This window comes from Lampetra planeri, chromosome 5, assembly GCF_965212315.1.
Source record: "Lampetra planeri chromosome 5, kcLamPlan1.2.h2, whole genome shotgun sequence".
Classification (NCBI taxonomy): Eukaryota; Metazoa; Chordata; class Hyperoartia; order Petromyzontiformes; family Petromyzontidae; genus Lampetra; species Lampetra planeri.
The window spans coordinates 21,166,053-21,185,321 of NC_136111.1; the positions used below are offsets into that span (position 1 = coordinate 21,166,053).

General features: G+C 50.4%; 2 protein-coding genes across 10 annotated transcripts in view; one reads left to right on the forward strand and one right to left on the reverse strand.

Moving 5' to 3' along the window:
* LOC144719131 (Friend leukemia integration 1 transcription factor-like) overlaps window positions 1-5,715 on the forward strand; it is a 46,994-nt gene extending 41,279 nt beyond the window's left edge. For 7 of the 9 annotated variants that reach the window (XM_078594988.1, XM_078594990.1, XM_078594996.1 and 4 more), the window contains exons 6-9: window positions 2,191-2,262; window positions 3,052-3,108; window positions 3,612-3,659; window positions 5,032-5,715. In XM_078594988.1, coding sequence (XP_078451114.1) covers window positions 2,191-2,262; window positions 3,052-3,108; window positions 3,612-3,659; window positions 5,032-5,672 — 818 coding nt within the window. In that variant the 3' untranslated portion in view covers window positions 5,673-5,715. The remainder of the gene's footprint in view (window positions 1-2,190; window positions 2,263-3,051; window positions 3,109-3,611; window positions 3,660-5,031) is intronic. The other 2 variants (XM_078594989.1, XM_078594991.1) reach the window with 2 other exon arrangements.
* Window positions 5,716-9,750: 4,035 nt separating this feature from the next.
* LOC144719133 (otoancorin-like) overlaps window positions 9,751-19,269 on the reverse strand; it is a 56,095-nt gene continuing 46,576 nt past the window's right edge. Inside the window, exons 22-25 of the mRNA XM_078594997.1 lie at window positions 18,107-18,246; window positions 14,572-14,669; window positions 13,705-13,864; window positions 9,751-12,445 (exon numbers count right to left, since the gene is read on the reverse strand). Coding sequence (XP_078451123.1) covers window positions 12,366-12,445; window positions 13,705-13,864; window positions 14,572-14,669; window positions 18,107-18,246 — 478 coding nt within the window. The 3' untranslated portion in view covers window positions 9,751-12,365. The remainder of the gene's footprint in view (window positions 12,446-13,704; window positions 13,865-14,571; window positions 14,670-18,106; window positions 18,247-19,269) is intronic.

Sequence of the window (19,269 nt, forward strand, 5' to 3'; positions counted from 1 at the left end):
GAGCCGCGGATGTTAAAAACAAAACGCGACGTGTCTTAAGAGTGCGCGTTTCCCATTGTGGGCAGTGCAGCCGTGGTGCTTCAGGGCTCTCGCTCTCCCTCGCTCTCCCTCCCTCGCCCTCCCTCGCCCAATAATGGGGTCGAGGTGAGTGCCCGTCAACAAAGCCTCCATTGCCATGAAAAAGGCAGGTGGTGGCTCGCTAATGTGTTGAAGCGAGATGCTCAGCTTTTATTTTCGGTGTTTTCCCCCTGTTCTTCACCACTCGCTATGAAAGGAGCTAGCAAAACTAATGGGAAGCATCAGCAGCGGCTATCAAGGCCAGAGTGTGACATAGAAATCTGCCGATGCGCATAAATCGTGTTCCTCGTTTGCGCTTACTTTTTACTGAAGTGTATGATCAATAATATTTGGCGGGTTCTATTTAGGACCACTGATACAGATCACCATGGGACCGGACCACTGAGAATGCGTCCGGCTCTCGCAGATCGGGGATGCTCAGCAGGACCCGAATTAATACTCGGATATGCGACCAACCAGGGCTTGCCAGGTGTTGTAGGTTTGGGCCTGCGAGGTGTGGCGAGGAAGTGGCATTGTCGAGTGTCTCAGCCCTTCGTACGGATCGTGGTTGTTTTCCTCTTGATTTCCTCCCACGTGAAGTCAAACTCTCATTCATGGAATTGGTCAAACGTCCCACTGGAGCAAGGTCCTCTTGCTATCGCCTCGAGACTCGGTTGAGGTTTTTGTCCTGGCGAAAAACTGGCGGCGTTCTGCTACTATCATTGTTCAGTGCGAAATTTCGTGTCGGTGGTAAAACATCGTAAGTCAAACTCCAGCGTCTCCCTACTTAGGACAACGAGGAGCAGAGATGACATGTGTCTTCCGTCGTCACTGCTGGCGTCCCGTCATGCAAAGCACGCGTGAGCCAATGCAACGCGTGGCCTGGATAAATGCGCGAACAAACAAAATCACGGTTTTGTTGCCGTTGTTGTATTCACCCCGAAGGAGCGAGTGTGGACATCCTCGCAAGTGCACACGGCACATCTTGCCAACAGCGGCGTAAGCACGCCGCAGGAGCGTCGTAGCGAGCGGTTGTCATGGGACCCTGGTGCAAGGCGTGAAGCGAAGGGAGAGGCGTCGCATCCGTTCACATTTCCCCCCTCTCCATAGCCCACGGTACCTGGGCCCCCCTGTGGCCCGTGGGATCCGGCGTGCAGTCGCACCGCCTGAACACTCGGATGTCGACGCCACTGGCTGGCTGGCAGCGAAGCGACGGCGGTGGGTTCCCGTTGTGAATTTCCGTGCGGTTTACCCGGTGCGTGGGAGGGGGTGGGGAGGCAGTGAGGATAGGGGTCGTGTGTAACAGTGGGTTGGTGAGACAAGCGGGACCCCCCCCCCCCACCACTATCCATTCCCCCCCCACACACCCCTCCCCCCCACCACTTCCCCCACCACCCCCGTCTATTCTCACGTGCCGAGCCACGCCACCTGTGCCCACGGTGTACCAGCGGTGCCGCATCCATTCACGTTTCCGCTCCGCCGTGTCAACACGCTCCGTGTTTGATGCGTGTCCTGTGCAGCGTGCACGCGCGTGTGCGCGCGAGGGTGATGAAAAGGGGGAGGCGACGGGGATGGTCGGCACGCTCTGATGAACTCGCACGCTGGACACGTGGTTAGCGGAAAGGGACATCGTCCGGCAGTGTCGTCGTGTGCGGTTGGGTTGGGGCGGCGGATGCAGGGGCAGGACTGCGGGCGTAGCGGCTCGGCTCATGGAGACGTGCTCACGAGTAGGTGGCTTCTCGTTTGCGACGAAATTCAAAGAACAAAAACAAGCTTGGTTGATTCACGTGTGCACACGCGCGCGCACACGCACACATGCAAACACACACAAATGTAACACAACATGTCAGGAAGAGTCAAATATGCACAGGTACACACCACTGCAACCACACGTAAACACACGTGCACGCATAAGCGCGCGGGCGCACACACACGCACACACACACCACACATATGCGCACACACCACACACACGCACACCCACACACACGCACACACACACCACACACATGCGCACGCACCACACACACGCACACACACACATGCGCACACACCACACACACGCACACACACCACACACATGCGTGTGCGGCCGCGTCAGCTGTGCGGTTTGTGTGTGTGTGCTGCCCCTAGACCCATCTTCATATGACAGCATCAGGCGCACAGCGACTTGGACAGGCGCTCCGACCACCCCAACCACTAAAGGTGAGACAACGTCACAATGCGCCACCACCACCACCAACAGCATCACCAGCAGCCGTGATTTATCCACAGCTGGATAAATCTGTGTCCATATTTGTGGCCTCGCCCATCCCTGAGTTATGCCGCCAAAGTCTCCACCCTCCCCCACACTCCACTCGGTCCCTGTAACCCTGCCTGGTCCGATGGAACAGACCCCAAAACAGAGTTTGATTTTGTGTCTGTATAGATTGTAATATGAACGGTGGCGCAATGGTTTGCGCACTGCGCTACGAACCCGGCGACCCGAGTTCGATTAGTCCTCACGACCAGCATCAGCGACAATTATCTGAATCTAAACTTCCGCTAGGTCCGCTAATATGTTTGTCTATAGTTTTCTGGTTAGATTTTATGTCGCTATTTCATTATACCTGATGATGATTGCTTGTGTTGCAATCGAAACGTCGTATTCTATTATTTAATTTAATTTATTATTTTATCTTTAGACGTGACTTAACCGAAAGAACCAAATAATAATTCCTGCAGTCACGAAAGTTCTAAAATTAAGATTTCCGCTAGGTCGACTCAGCCTTAAAAAATACTGCCCAGAGCAGAGTGTTAACATTGTCACTGGGGAGACAAAGATGACCGGGCGTGGTATTGGCCACCCACTCCCACGTGTTCCCGTGCCGGCCTTCATTGGTGCTCGCAAACAGCACTTTCCCCAACAGTCTGTCAAGGCTATAGGGAGAGCTTTGCCTGTTTTTATATTGTAACGATTCTTGTCGCCTTTGTGTTTCTTCTCTTTGTGCAAAGGGAGCACGCCCAGCGTGCAGAGCCTAAACAAATCCACCGAGGGGCGCACACAACCTGGTACGGCGTTTCGCGTGTCACAATCCACCCGCCTTGCATTCGTGAACGGGGTGGGGTTTGTTATCGTTTGCATTGGTTCAGAGCGCTTTGTGCGTGTGCGGTGGTCGTGGTGGTGGTCGTGGTGCGGGACTTCTCATGAGATTTGCGTCTAATTGTTTTGCGGGGCGCAGTAGTGCAACGGCTAGCGCGATGCGCCACGAACCCGGCCACCCGAGTTCGATTCCCGCTCACGCTCAACACCAGTGACGGATTATCTGAACCGGTCCTGGGCCTTCCCCGAGGTCGACTCGAACTTAAAAATGAGTTCCTGGTGCGGAGTATTAAAACATTCGCCTCTGGGGAGCCAAAGGCGGCCGAGCGTTATGCTGGCCCACCCACCCCCTCGTGCGCCGTGCCGGCCGTCATAGGTGCTCGCCGACAGCACTTGTCACAACGGTCTGTTCAGGGGAATCTTTGTGCCGGTCTTCACGTGCGATTTTCGTCCTCTGTTTTTGTGATTACAGATCCCTACCAGATCCTCGGACCGACGAGCAGTCGCCTCGCTAACCCCGGTGCGTATTCTCCCACCCACTTCGGATGAGCAGAGCCGTAGCCAGACGCTTTATAAAGTCAACTTTTTTTTTTACCAGGTCAGGCCCAATGAGATATATCGCTCTTTTCTTTGTACGCGGCCTGGGTATCACAAATGATAGCTCAACGAAAGTGGCTTATCATCGTGTGGAAATGTATAGCTGCTAAATACTCTTAATGCACGTCGATTTTAAATGTGGAGGAAAAGCCGGAGGACCCGGAGAAAAATCCATGCGACCATGGGGAGAGAAATAATGCAAACTACAAATATGCAGGCATCAGGGTTGGGATCGAACCCACGACCTCTTGTATACCAGGCGAGGTAGTTAACATCTCGCCACCGTGGCGATGCTGCTATATCTCCAGTGGTGCATAATTAATGCAATTAATACAATGTCAAAAACGCTGCGTGGTCTTAAAATGAATTTTATATATATTAGATAATTATTGACGTCTCTGGCAACATAAATAGAGGGGCTGGAGAGATCTAAGAGTGGAAAATAAGAGTTGAAGACCACACTTGTTTACACCATGGGCACCTGATGGCAATTGCATGTAAAACATTATTGTCTGTATCAATGTTGATCTTCTTTTGCAACGTCAACCGTGCTAATTACATTGTGCGGGGGAAGGACAACAAACTAAACACACAAAGCAGTTTTAAAGGAATGAGTTTTCAATCGAGATTTAAAAGTTCCATAGCTCTGCATCGAAACAACGTGTCATCATTGCGCCCCCCCCCCCTTCTTCCACCTCCCCCCACTCACCCCCACTCATCTCCACCCCCCACTCACCCCCACCAGCCCCAACTCACCCCCTCATCCGCCCTAGCCCCACCCACCCCCCGGCACTGGCACCGCCCCACCAATAAGTTTGAGCCACCAGCCGCCACGTTTCCAAAAGCTCTCTCCGTTTCCAAACAACTGGGGGTTCGACATTCGGGTGACGCTCCCCCCTCGGCAGGGGGTGCCAGGGGCAGCCCTTCCTCTGCCCCCCCCCCCCGTCGATCCCCCGTGCCCCCCCCCACCAATGGGAGTTTGGCTACTTCTTGATGGACCGGTTGGTACGATTACTTCGGAAGCCGATTAAGATTCCACTGCTGCTCACGATATGAAATCATGACGTTGGTGAAAATTGCTCACAGTGATGATATGATGATGTTGCTGCCGATGCTGTTGCTACTGATGACGATCATGATTTGATGATGCCGAATGCCGATTTGCGGCGAATGCATGAATCGCCGCTGCCACTGCCGCTGCTAATCACGATGACAATACAATGTGCCGATTGCGATGAACCCGTTGATGGCTAACGCTGACGCCGAATGTTATGATTGGTGATGCCCTATGGTAGCAGCAGCTGACGCCGACCGCCACGCCGACGGCGGCGCGCTCGAACGTTGCCAACAACCAATGCCGTTCTCCTCCTCCTCGCTGCTCCTGATGCGCACAGGGAGCGGCCAGATCCAGCTGTGGCAGTTCCTCCTCGAGCTGCTCTCCGACAGCTCCAACGCCAACTGCATCACGTGGGAGGGCACCAACGGCGAGTTCAAGATGACCGACCCGGACGAGGTGGCGCGCCGCTGGGGCGAGCGCAAGTCCAAGCCCAACATGAACTACGACAAGCTGAGCCGCGCGCTGCGCTACTACTACGACAAGAACATCATGACCAAGGTGCACGGCAAGCGCTACGCCTACAAGTTCGACTTCCACGGCATCGCGCAGGCGCTGCAGCCGCACCCCACCGAGTCGAGCGTCTACAAGTACCCGTCGGAGCTGTCCTACGTGTCGCCGTACCACGCGCACCACCAGCAGAAGATCAACTTCGTGTCGCAGCACCCGCCGCCCTCGATGCCCGCCACCACCTCGAGTTTCTTCGCGGCCGCCGCGCCCTACTGGAGCTCGCCGGCGGCTGCTGGCATGTACCCGGCGCCGCCCGGAGTGGCGCGGCACCCCAGCCCCCACGTGCCCTCGCACCTGGGCACCTATTATTGAGCGTGGTGGTGGTGGTGATGGGGGTGGTGGTGGGGCTGGTGGTGGGGGATTAGGAGGGTCGGGGGTGGTGGCGGTTGCGTGCCATGCCGAGTGGTTGGTAGTGCGTTCCTGTAGTGGTTGTAGTAGTAGTGGTGGTGGTAGTCACCTGTGCCGGACTTGCAATTTTCCTGTGGGTTGGGGGGGGGGAGAAGCAATGTTACAAAGTGTTCCCAAAAAAGTAGTTCCTGTGTGGGGTTAGGCCACAACCCACACGACGTCACCGGGTGGATGGGACAACGTCGCAAGGCACAACTTGCTTGCAACTCCCCCCCCCCCTCGTCATCCATTCGCCCCACTCCTGCAACGTCGGGACGATGCTTGCAAACGAGCACTGATGCGGTGTGAATTTAAGAATGAATAGCTTGACCAGATATTGATGACATTTTGTATTCAGGTCACGTCAAAGTCAAAAGTGTTTTCCGGCTCAACTGACCAATGTTTTTTTCTGCGCGTATTTTGTCTTCATCACCTCTGAGCCAGTGGTGACAATTCCACATTCCAATGACCGGGAGCAGTCCATTGCACATGACGACCACTGGTAGGACTTCCCACGGAGTGGTGGTAGTCGTTTCTAGCGAGCCCACATCTGCGATGGGCTGCCTCGGAATGAAACTCTCCAGCCGAGTCAAGCGTTCCATTCCACTGGGTCAACAGCACAGGATGTATCCCAAGTAGCGTAATTTCAGACGTTTGCTAACGAACACACCCCTCCCTACTGCAGTGTCAACACTGTGTGAGGAAGGGGGGGGGGCACAGTTTGCTTTGCGGAGCTCGCTGTCTCACCCACACTCACCTGTTGCGGGCCAGACGATTTGTGCCACCGTTTCTTCTGGGTACACTTTGTAAAGATGCGGAGAGAAGAGCAACGAGAGACGATGAAGTCTGCACCACCACCGCCACCACCACCACCATCGCAGCAACAATAACAACAACAACCAGACATGTCTGCCTGTCAGCAACAGCAACAACAAAAGCTGAATGACCCAGGCACAGTGAACAAAGATGGACAGCGCGTGACAATACGACGTGTCTCCTTGAGACAGGAGCAATGATTTTTTAAGAGACTTTTTTTTTAAATGGCCGCTGTCGTCTTCAAGCAAGCGCCTGCTTGACCTCCTTGAACTCAAAGAGGTGCACCTCCTCCACTGGATTTGTAATACTGTACCGTAAACGTGAGAAGAATATCCCTTGACGGAGCGCACTCACTCGCCACCAAAGTTCTCAATGTGATGTTGTGTGTCGAAGAAAAAAAAGTAATAATGAAACGCAAAGCAGCATTTGTAAGGAGTTGTATCGGGCACGACGGAAACTTGTCACGTGTGCTGCGTAGTTGCACTGAAATGCGGAAAGGGAAAAAAACAACCCCTCTGTTACCCTTACTTATTTTGTGGACCGCGCATAGAATATCCCAAGGACACAGAACCACTTGCTCTCACAATCCTAATCGTGTACTGTACAATATTATTCGAAGCGCGTCCCGGTGTGGAATTATTTTGTCGTCGTCGTTTTCGTAATTAAAAAAAGAAGCCTCTCTTCCACCACCACTTTGTGAAAACAACGAATGCAAGGCATTGCAAGGTATTGTCCGCCCGTCTCTAGGGCCTGCGAGCACAATCAACGCGTCGCGTATCAATTACTGGAAAGTGCCTTTCTTTTCTCTCGTGTTCCCCATTTTGTGTGTGGGTTAAGACCAGCAGCAAAATACGGCCGTATTCGGGTATTAACAATAGGAATAATGACCTTTTTCTTTTTCAAACATTATCCCGGAAAGAAGAAACCTCACCGAGTCTCAAGACTCTCCTCTTTTTCCCTGTATTCAAGGTGGATCCTGCTGAGGCTCGGGCTGCCCAAGAGGTCCCTTTGAGACCCGTGGGCAGATTGCCACACAGGTTGGGGAGGGTTGGGGGCTGTTATGCACGAGCAACAACAAGAACATTAGGCCAGTTGTTGAGAGGGGCGGTGGGGGCGCTTTTTGGTTGAGTCCTGGCGGCAAATTGCCCTCATTTTGCTCTGATCCCCTCCCCAAGCCCCCGATTTACAAGAATTGGGTGGCGGCGTGTGGGAGTGAAATCGAGCGAAGAGTCCAGGAGAAAACCCGCCACGCATACGACGGGGGTGGGAGATGGGGGTGACACTTTGGAGATGTATAAAATATGTGAGCACAAGGAGGAGATAAACAAGCCACTCGTCAGTCCCACGCCGTCGTTTTTGTTGTTAAAAGCGCTTCAAAGAGCCGAGTCGCGCGACGTTTTTTTTTTATTCTGCTGTAACCGAATTATTCACCGCTGATTGCATTGAACCCCGGTTCGAATCCCCCACCCGCTCCCCTCCGCCCACAATGTCCCCTCAGCAACGCACGTACACGAACGCTGGGCGTTTGTAAAAACGTCACTTTCACACAAAAAAATATTAAAAGAAAAAGGCCAAAAAAAATGTCTTTATACACGTGCCTTGATTTTTTTTATTTGTTATCTGTTTTATTGTTGTGTTTTTAAACAGAGATGACTAATTAAATTATGCATTAAATATTATTTGCTAACTCCGCTACGTGACGAGTTGAACTCGGGCTTATATTTGCTAACACACGATGCGTGCAGATGTTTTTTGTGTGTATCTATGTAACGTATTCCATGCCAGGGTTTCCACCCCCAAACTCCAGTCCTTGACACCCACCGTACCATGCCATTCCACGCACCCCTCCCACCCGCAATGTCCATTTACAAAAAATCTAAATTAAGTAATGACATGCTGCGCGCGCCTGATGATTGGCAAACTAGTACCACGAGCCATAGAGCGTGCTGAATCAAATTAAGATCGACAATGCTGCTGCTGTGTGTGTGCACATCTGTTTGCCCTTGACCTAAGAACGTTGATTCGAGTAGAGGAGAAGTGTCGTGTTCTTGGCTGTGTTCCGTGATGCAGACAGCGCCAGCAATTTGACTCGGCGCTCTCCGCGTCGCGTTCTGAACGTGCGCAGCAATCATCCGGCGCGTGCGGTGTGCAACCCAACAATTGCATTTTGAACGGAATAGGCTGGTGAACTTGGAAGGAAAGGAGGCGTGAGTTTGAAGGAAAACGAGTTTATCATAACCCCCTGTAAAGGACCGAAGACCACAGCAATTTCTGCACAATTATTTGACCAGCCGCATGAAACCCAAACCACAATGACAGATTTAACAAATGTACAGACTGTCGAAAAGAGTTTTTTTTTTTAACCAAACCAAGAGCCGTATTTGTAAAGCGGTGTTTCGCCTGCAGCTGCGTCGTAGGCGGACGTTGACAGCGGCGTCGTGGTGTAAAACTAAATCGTGGTCTTATTTTTATACGTGTGTCAATGTTGGTCGTGAGCCGCGCACGCGGTTAACCCAAGGCAGCCTGCATTAAGCTAATGTGACAATCTTGTATTATACGTGCTAAATGCAATTTAATAAACGACAATAATAATAAAAAAAAACCCAACCTAACAAGCCTCCATACAACGTGTCTGTCTCGAAGTGGCGTGCCCGCTTGATGTTGTGTGCGTGTGGTATGCACAGCGCTCTGAATAGCAATCTTCCACATTGCCCCAGGGGTCGTCTTGTCAGTTTTCACTTTCTCTTCACTTCTCCGGTGGCCTACGGGTGCGCCACGGTGGCTAGGAGATGTGAACTACCTCGCCTGGTATACAGGATGGTCGTGGGTTCGACCCCGACGCTGATGCTTGTGTGTTTGGAGTTTGCAAGTTCTCCGCGTGATCGCTTTGATTTTTTCCGGGGCATCCGATTTTTTCTTTCCGCATTTAGAATGGGATGTGCATTTAGAGTGTTTGGCTACTATAAATGTCCACGTGATAAGCCATTTCGTTGAGCTATCATTCGTGACAGCCTGGTCGCTTCTGAAAAAGAGCCATATAGCTCAGTGGGCCCTACCTTATTCAAACAAGAAATAGTTTACAGTTTTAGTTAAGTATGTTGAACTTATTTCGCTATGGACAGACACCTCACTGCCTCCAGTTCCACCAGTGAGAGTCACTCAAGGCACGCAACGACTCTCGACCACGTTTGCAGATCTATAACATTTATTGTGGATTAAACAGACGCGCCGTGGATCGGGTTTAAGGGACGTCGCGGCATACATTGATGGGAGATTGAGATCACGATGAAATATATAAGGCACAGAAATTACGATCAAATCAAGCGGAATGCGCCCGACTTCCGCCACACATCAGAAGCTAAGCCGTGGTTGCGCCTGGCTAGCGCATGGATGGGTGATCACCGTGCGTAAAAACAGGTGTTATAGGCTGCTTATAGCCGACGTCAGCAAAGACCGGTGCAGCAACATCGATTATTCTACCATACTACGTTCCACGCCTTCACCAACCCGCACTGACCTGCGTAGTGAAGTATGGTCAAATAACCCCCATGGCCCTCAATCCAGCAGTGTCTTGACAAAAGGGCCATACGTGTACAATATACAGCCAAGTGGTGCCGTGGCAGTTTGACTCACAGTAAGAAGGTTGCGAATACATGACTGGTGCTGTACATTCACATCCCTGTCTGGACTCGAGTTAGCCTCTCAGCCCAGCAGGGTCAATGTGTCCAACTATGCAGGAAGATATTATCCCCCCTACCATGGGAATGTGGAATTCCCAGAGCTATATATTGTATGAGCCTAGGTGACGTCAGTCTGGCACGTGTTGCACTGTGGTATCAATAACAGCCATTGACCTTTGGAACCCCGCACTGACCCCTGAGACCTTCATATGGGCCCTGCTTGTTGGGACGTCCATCCAATAAAATGTTTAGTTGTATAGCTTTTTGGACGGAGACCATGGATCCCAGTGAAAACCCACAGACGTTAGTGGATAACGCAACCTCCGCACAGGTATGTCAAAAACAAACCTACCTATTCCTGTACTGCCTCCTATAGTCAGCTCATTGCCCTGCGGTTGCACATCTCACGCACGTGATGACCCCCCCCCCTCTCTTTATCTTTGCCTGACTGACCCAGGTTCACACCTCTTGCGCTGGTGCGCAAGCTCCAGAATGTGCCGTCGGTGGTGGCGGCAATCCAAGGTGGAAAAAAAGTAGCTTAAAATGTTGACACCTTCCTCCCAAAACAATGCAAATTTGTACAATATCTCATATTCACACACATTATCAGAAAATGTATTTCATCATTGGTGCACTGGGCGTCGGTGGGCGTGGAACGCAGCTTTAAGACAGGCTACCAATAATAAGTGTACACATTTTATGAAGATCTTCAATTGTACAGCTGAAATCCGAGCAATTACATGCAAGTGAAGGTGATTAGTTTACTGTAATTTTGCGGGCGGCACGATGCCTTGGCCGTGTGTGCGCGTGCGGATTGTGAAATCGTGGCCCCGTGCGGTACGACAGCTTCGTGGGATCTTCATCCAGCAGTGGATTGATCACGGCCGATGATGACGAGTGCTGTGTGCCTATCCGGGGGGGGGGGGATACGTAGCGTGGGATAAAGGCTCCAGTCGTGGTGTGCACGCCACCGCGCGTGAGATGAAGCATCCACTTTCACGCAACGGCGGCGTGAATTGTTCGAGTGGTCACGCTGTTTACTGGGCTGCATTGAGATTCCAAACCATGAGCCGCGCGCAAAGTGAATAAGCAGCAGGCGCTCTAAAAGCGCTTGGGCTAATGAGCCCAAGAAGATGGCGAAGCGGCAGAATAAATGATGATGTAATAACGTTCGCTCACAAAGGCGCTATTATGTTCGGGCTTGGGACAGATCAATTCACGTTTATTACCCCCTCTCCCTGAATCCGTCCAAACGGCCTTCCTGGGTAAATAAACAACATCATTATAACTTAAAATAAGGGGGTGGAGTGGTGGTGCAGTGGTTAGGGCACTGAGATATGAAGCTGCTAAGCTCAGTTCGATTCACGGGCAACAGCAGGAGCGAGTGATGTCTGAACTGGTCATGGGCCAAAACCTTCCTTTGTCAGTCCACAGCTGGACTAAGGGCTTATTCCACGCGGTGTCGGTTATGGGGGTTGTTTGAGCAGAATTCACCACGATGGTGAGTGTGGACGAGTGAATGTTGTTGGCTGTGGGGGGTCAAAGCCAGTTCAGATATCGCTTGTGACTTATGTTAGCCGTGGATGCGGATTGAAGTCGGGTCACAGTGCTCCAAACCAATCCTTGCCTCCTGTAACTACAATTAGAATGTATATTTGTTTTATCATGAACATGATATAATGGTCGCTCCAATTTGAAATTTAAATGCAAATCGTAATATAAGCCTTGCATTTGTCAATATTTTTTATCGCGATGTTAATCCCACGAAATAATCAAGATCATTGGTCAATTCTGTTCTCCAGGATGGTCGGTTGCCCGGCCGCATGCGTGACGTCGCGACACTTGAAACAATTCAGAGCCACCCGCAAACCCCCACAGTTGAATCATCTTTGGGTAAAAATATAAATTCGAGAGCAAGATCATTTCACCTAAAAGCTACGCGTGATTTAAATCAATCGCACGGAATGGCTCAGCGCAAGAAAACGCGTGCCCTGCACGTGATTTACAAAAGCTGAGACGATCAAAGTTAGGCTAAGCGCAGCGAGCGAAAGCATCGTGGAGAGAGGCCGCGCTTCTCCATGAACGTTTCCCTCTCCGCGGTGACCGCACAGACGAGGAGCCCTCAGGCCACCGCCGAGAGTAGTACGATCTTGAGAACCATGAGGCTGGTCGCAGCCACACGAACATCCACGCCCAACGCACCTGCAAGCAACAGAGAGTTATTTTGATACTCACGATTCAAATACAACCGCAGGGGGGCGGCAGGGGGGGCGGTGCTTTGTCAGCTTGCTATTTTGCAAACGGGTGATTGTGCGGGCCCTAATGAAACGGAAGAATAATCGACTTCAAAAGCGTGGCCAATAGCGTAATGATCTGCGGTACACCATATTCCACTACTTGCTCGTCCAATTAGGCAAATTGGGAGTGTTTGTTTGGAAATGCTGTATCTATCTTTGCCCAACTCAAACAGTGCCAGTGGGGGGCGCGTGGCTCTCTCAGAATTACTCGACGAATATGAAATATACACTTTATACATCAATTAATGTTAGATTGGCTGTACGTGTACAATATTCGTAATCAGTAGCAATCTTACCTGCTTGCTGGAGGCTTCAGCTTTACAACTTGCAACAATGAAGAGTGAATAACTTGGTTCACTGGTGATGGACATTGTATATTTGTGTTTTATCAAACTTAATTAATTTAGAACTTCAGGCTGATGCTGCACTATTCGTAAAACCACTCAGTCCCTGAACTGCAATGTTTCGGCGTTCAAAAAAAACACATAATGGCTTTCATATTTTCATTGTTGTAGGAGCATAGATTTGACTCAATTCAGCTCTCTAGCCCTTCTAGAACACCAATATAATTTATATCAACCACTCACTCAGTCAATCACGATAATCTATATGCATTCGATTGAACAATATACTGCACCCGTGTATCATGAGGCCACAAGTACTGTACAGAACTTTGCCAACACCACTGCTGGATGAGGTCCTCCCCAAACCGTGCGGGTCGTGGGGGTTATTTGAATATACCTCACCATACTGGTCAGTGCCGGTTGGTGAAGGTGGGGAGCGTTGCTCTGGGAGCGCAGAAGTGCAGTACAATAATGGATTTTGCTGCACTTTCCCTCTGTTGTCCGGCGTGTAAACCGTGCAGTCTATGATCGCCTACTGTGCAAAGTGGTCGGGCCCATCCGATTACTATCCAAGCTCAATTCCCCGCTTAGCTTCTGAGATCTGACAAGGTCGGGCGCTCTTGGTCATCGGCCTTGTGGCAAGCAACGTTATGAAAAATGAAAAAACAACCACTTAAACTCTTTGGCAAAAGCTACCCGCTGAGTAGGTGCCGTGTAGGGTAGCGCGATTGATGAGCGAGATAATGCCCACTGGGGTCTCTTGCCATGGGATCTCGCTGAGAATGAGCGAGTGAGCGAGCGAGCGAGCGGCGAGAGTTACCCGCCGAGTTGAGGCCGCTGGGGAGTGACTTGGGCTCGATGTTGTTGATGACCTGCAGGAGCACGCTCCTCTGCTCGGGGCTCAGGGCGCTGCGCTGCTCCTCGGTGGACGATGCGGAGTTGTCGGCTCCGAAAGCGAACAGCTGCTGCAGGGACAGCGCCTGGACGGCAGACGGAACGCGTGGCGTTAGCCCGCAAGCTGCCGCAGCGGCGCTGTCGTCACCGTCGGCCAGGATCAATCCACTGCTGTTTGAAGACCTTCCCCCGAGCCATCGTTATGTATGTACGTTGAACTTCTTTCGCGCCGTACGTAGCCAACCGTGCTAATCGGAGGTACATTGGAAGGATGACAAACTAAACGTAAGAAGCAGTTCTAAAGAAATTATTTTTCAATGTAGATTTAAAAGTGCATAGCTCTCAGTGGCTTCCTCATATCGGAAGGAAGAGCCTTCCAGACGGCCGCAGAAGCGCACGCGATGCAATTACCGTCTCTGTTCGATGGCTCGTCAAAAGCTGCTGCTGCGAGGATGACCGGAGTTCGATCCCAGTCAGCAGATCCAAGGAGGGCGGGAGGGGGGCAATGGGGGGACCGCTGCCCGATATATTTTTTATTTATTCTCAGAGCTAGAATTGATCCAATTTATGTGCAAAACTAAATTCAATGTGTTTGCTTTTTGTTGTTGTTGCGCAGTCGGTGGTGACAGGGAGGAGGCCACAAACCCACTCCACTAGAGGACCCAGTTCTACGGCAGGTGGCTGTGTGAATTGGAGCCCGGGAAATCTCTGTCGGTGCCGGCCGGTCAGCCGGCCGGCTTAGCCCTCTGACCTCTGAGCCACATGGCCGCCTCCACGCTTAATGCAGCCTTACCTTGAAGGCATCAAGGGAGAGAAGGGGCACAGCCGAGGGCTTGATGTAGGGCATGAGGCTGCTATTTAAGTTGGACAGCTCGGCGGGTGTCAAGCCCCCTGAGAAAACAAGACAAACCAGCGTGAGTAATGCAAAGTAGGCTATCTGTTTTTGTTATCTCACACCCCTGCGAATGTCAATAATTAATTATGTCGCTGGACAAGTCGCATTGATTTGTATGCTTGCCAATGAGCCAATTTGCACAGTCAAACAGTTCGATTCGTTGAAGCCGCCCCCAGTAATGTCTGCCACAATTCCAAAAGCAGCCTCCTGGTTCCGAAGTGGACAGGGGAGATCCCTTGCGGCATCGTTGTCATCGTCGTCGTCGTGAGCGCAAGCATCTGCGTCGCGTTGCCATAACGGCAATCCGAAACAGTTAGATCCCACAGCAGTGATGAACAGATGAACCAACTCGGAGGGCTGCCGTCTGGCAACGGCGATATTGAATTGAGGGCACCAGGAAGGTCATCGCGGCAGTGGGTGGTGATCACAAACCGCACCGGGGAAATGCCACGGGCGATGCAGATGCACATCTGATGCATGAGTGGCGACGAAGACGACGACGATGATGATGATGATGAGGTGACGATCCGCGCTGCAACAGCGCAGGCGAACTTCGCACAACGGAACGCGTCACCGCGGAGAGTCACTCGCCGATAGCCACTTCCTCCCGGTGGGATGACAAAGGTTCATTCTGCATCCGTCCCGACGATCGACCTAGCCCTTGTCGATGTTGCCATATCCATACGACAGAAGATTACCGATTTGATAACGCAAATCATTGAATGCATTTTAAATGTGTTGTCTTTTCTCCCACTTTTAGGCGCCATTATCCTATGGGTGCAAGCCTTGTGACGGAACGGAAGACCCATTCAGGTCTCTTGCGAGCGTTCCTGCCAGACAACGATCAACGGAAGCGGACATCACGGAAGTAGTGCAGAGATCGCTTCGCGTTGAGTGACCTCTGGTCCGTAAAGTCAGGAGCAGCACTTTACCGCCCGCTCCGTTGCAGAGAGTAATGTTCCTATAAAACCTTAAGTAAGTTTACTGGAAAAACTGAAGCCCAAACGAAATTAAAAATATATATTGACCATGGCACTCATCACTGCCGTAGTTTCGTTTACTGCTGTAATCACTCGGCCTTGCGGTTAAATGGAGAGATGGCACCGAACCAAACCAGCAAATCTGTTGAATCCTCCACATTTCACGCCGAACATGAAACACACGTAAAAATAAATACATTTTAAACACTGGACTCGATGCACTCATTTGGCCACAACATTGGGAAGTAATTCAAATCCTGCGCAATAGCATCTCGCTTTACACAGCATATAAGAGGTCGCATCAGTAAGCAAGCATCTAATAACGTCAGGATGTGTTCTGTACTCGTATTAATAGTTCAATACATTCGACATTTGTTCACCATTGCACGACTGAAATTTGCATCTGTAAATGTTCAACGCCAACCTACCATCACCGAGGTCTTCATTCACAACAAGATTTTTCATCTTAACATAAATACAGTTAAGCGCTAACCTGGGCCATCGCGGGAAACGTAAAACAAATCTACAAATAAAACAGGCAAAGGGGGTTTGTTTACTCTGGAGTGAAATACGGAATCCATTGACTAATGGCGCTTTCTGATCAATGCGCTCCAATGCGTCGCATCGATCCCAAAGGCTCGATAGGTCGATAGATTAAATTTATGTTTCCTCCCTACGCAATTCTTTTCTCGACGCAGTTGCAACAGGGCAGGGCAGAGGGACCCTGCGTTCCGCGGTGCCGGTAACGGGGTGGTATAAGTAGTAATAATACTACAGGGCGCTTCAAAAATGTTTTACCACTTAGATGGGACTATAGTTTTTAATGCAAAAAGAATGGATAATACACTGTAGCATGATAACAAAAGTATGTTAATAGCTTCAAAAAGGAAAAGAGTCTCCACTTGTTCGCCATCATTGTCAACACATTGCCTGGAATCTTCTCCAGATGGTCTTCAGAAGCACACTTATTTTATTGTTGAAAATTCTCGGAAGTGTGAACATTTTTTTGAAGCACCTTGTATTGATGATGACGCTTCGATTCATCGACAACGAAAATCGATTCGTAGCCTCACGGCGGCGGTGGCTACGCTGCTGCTGCACGTGACTGCCGGAGTCCAGCACTGTGCAGGGGCAGCAGCGAGGGTTGGTGGAGCACCATCGCACGAGCGACAAAATGTTGCGAAACTCCCTTCCTGTGCTCATCGAGGTCCAATACTCTGGGTTCGCCAGCAGAATGCAGTACAGGTACTGCAAAGTGTGGGCTGATGCCATCTGTCCCTTCTGTTCAGGACACGGTGTTGCTCCTTCGCATGTTGGGGGGTTTTCCTTGGGTGCTGCTAATCCCTCTCACGTGTATAGTGAACACTCACTCACTGGCTGAAAACGCCTTAATATATAGAGAACTGCAGAGCAATTGCTTTGGTGCTGTGGTTCCCACTTGGCTATTGTGAAATGCAATTTGCAATGAACGACTAAAACATAAAACTAATCGTTATATATGTTTTACACATCGAATCGTGTGTGGGTAAGAAGACAGCAGATACTTTCCAATGTGTATACTGTATATGTTTAATCTAATGTGTTCACGTGTGTCCTGCAAGCTACTAGAGGCCGCTACATTTACCAAATTTAAGAATTTGTTTTAGAGATTATTTTGATTGGATCGTGACGTTGAATTGTGGAAATGCATCAATTTGTTGGCCGTCATGTGGCAGTCGTGAATTGTCACGCGCCTGCTGTTCTGGGCGCACACTGGCCTCATGTAGGAGGTGAGCAGGTGTGTGGGTGGCACGCATGACCGCTCGATATGTATCAACACGATGAGATGGTCATCGACAGCTCTGGAAAGGGAGAGCAGATTGAGCGCTAATGCCAGCTGCTGATGCTCTTGCGCTGTGCAATGGTATAAATATAATAATACGAATAATGATGATGCTTACGAATAATGATGATGCTTTTGAGCAATTTGTCAATCCACTGCTGAACGAAAAATCACCCCATGCCGTGTCACCTAATGCCGTCCGTGTCAGTCGTGGGGAGCTTACTAAACGTCCCCGGTTCAGGATTTTGTAGTGGGTTGTGGGGTAGCAGGTGGCCCTTTGAGCAAATAGGCCACGCGCTGTGCACATGGGTGGCTAGCGGTTGAGTGGGCGTGGCCATGCTAAAGTGAGCGGGGCTATGTTTAAAGTGGGCGGGGCTATGTTTAAAGTAGGCGGGGCTGTTTAAAGTGGGCGGTCTATGTTTATAGTAGGCGGGGCTATGTTTAAAGTGGGCGGGCTATGTTTAAAGTGGGCGGGGCTATGTTTAAAGTGGGCGGGGCTATGTTTAAAGTGGGCGGGGCTGTGTTTAAAGTAGGCGGGGGCTTACGGGCGGCAGAAGGTCTGCTGACAGTTCACTAACCACACGCGTCCTGGTCGATCCTCATAGAAAATGTGGTGTCCTCATCTCCCCACCTGCTATGTTTCCAACCTCGTGCAGGGTGGACTCGGTCCACGTGCTCACAAGGCCCAGCGCCTCCACCGCCTTCTCCTTGAGCGCTCCAAGCACGACCCTGTCGGGGCAAAGGGCTCCTCCAAGAGACGCCACCACCGTGCTACGGGAACAACGAGTTCACAAAGGGGGGGGGGGGGGCAGTCAGAGGCTTGTAATGCACACGCGTCGCTTTTAGGGCTCGCAACAATAACGAAGATAACAACAATCATCTCCTGGACATCCGTGAAAATGAGCTTTATAGCTCATCGGATACCGCCAGTATAAATATTCCGATTCTGACCATTTACAGCTCTCTTGTTTGATCAACTGCTGGTTCGAGGCCTCCCCATGCCACATCGTTCATGGCAGTGCATCGACCATACTTCACCTTGCCGGTTTGGAATTTCTCCCCTTATCCCAAGCTAGAACAATGGCAATGGTGCAGATTTATTTGGCTCAGTGGATAATGGTAGGGTGGATGAACAGTTAAAGCTTCATATTATAGTATGCTAATGCTCGTGATTGACACAATGACCATTCGTCTTAAGCGTAGAGTGACAACAGCGGGAATGACTGACTGGTTTATGCCCGAAGACTGCACTTTGCAAACTCGTGCCCTAGAGAATAAGGACCTCACCAGGCCCAGGGACTTCATCTTATCCTCTGCGTCGAAGTCTCTCGCTTTCTCTGCATTAAATAAATGGACATATACATGCAACATTCATCCTTTTCCCAGGATGCCTACGTCTTGATTGCATTTAGATTGCCCTCACATCCAAATTGGCGTCGTGACGTTTTGTAATTTGCTGTCGTTCCGTAATGCCTGTTGAGATTTTTATTTCAAGTGGATAGCGCGATAGAATATAAAAAATAAGTCGTGTATTATCGTATTATTGTTGTACCTGCTTACTCAGAAAAAGCCTCACTTAATCTCAAGTCTCTTTTTAGGGGGTTTTTGTCAACTTTGCACATGAGGGGCGATGTTCTGATGTGGAATCCAAATCGGAGTAATTTAGCAGGATTCATGACGATGGTTTTTTTGGGCTATATCGCATAAACATACCTGTCAACGCCTTATCAGTGCCTACTTTATTACACACCAATTCAGACCTTATTGTTCACCCTTATGAATCTCAACGTTCAT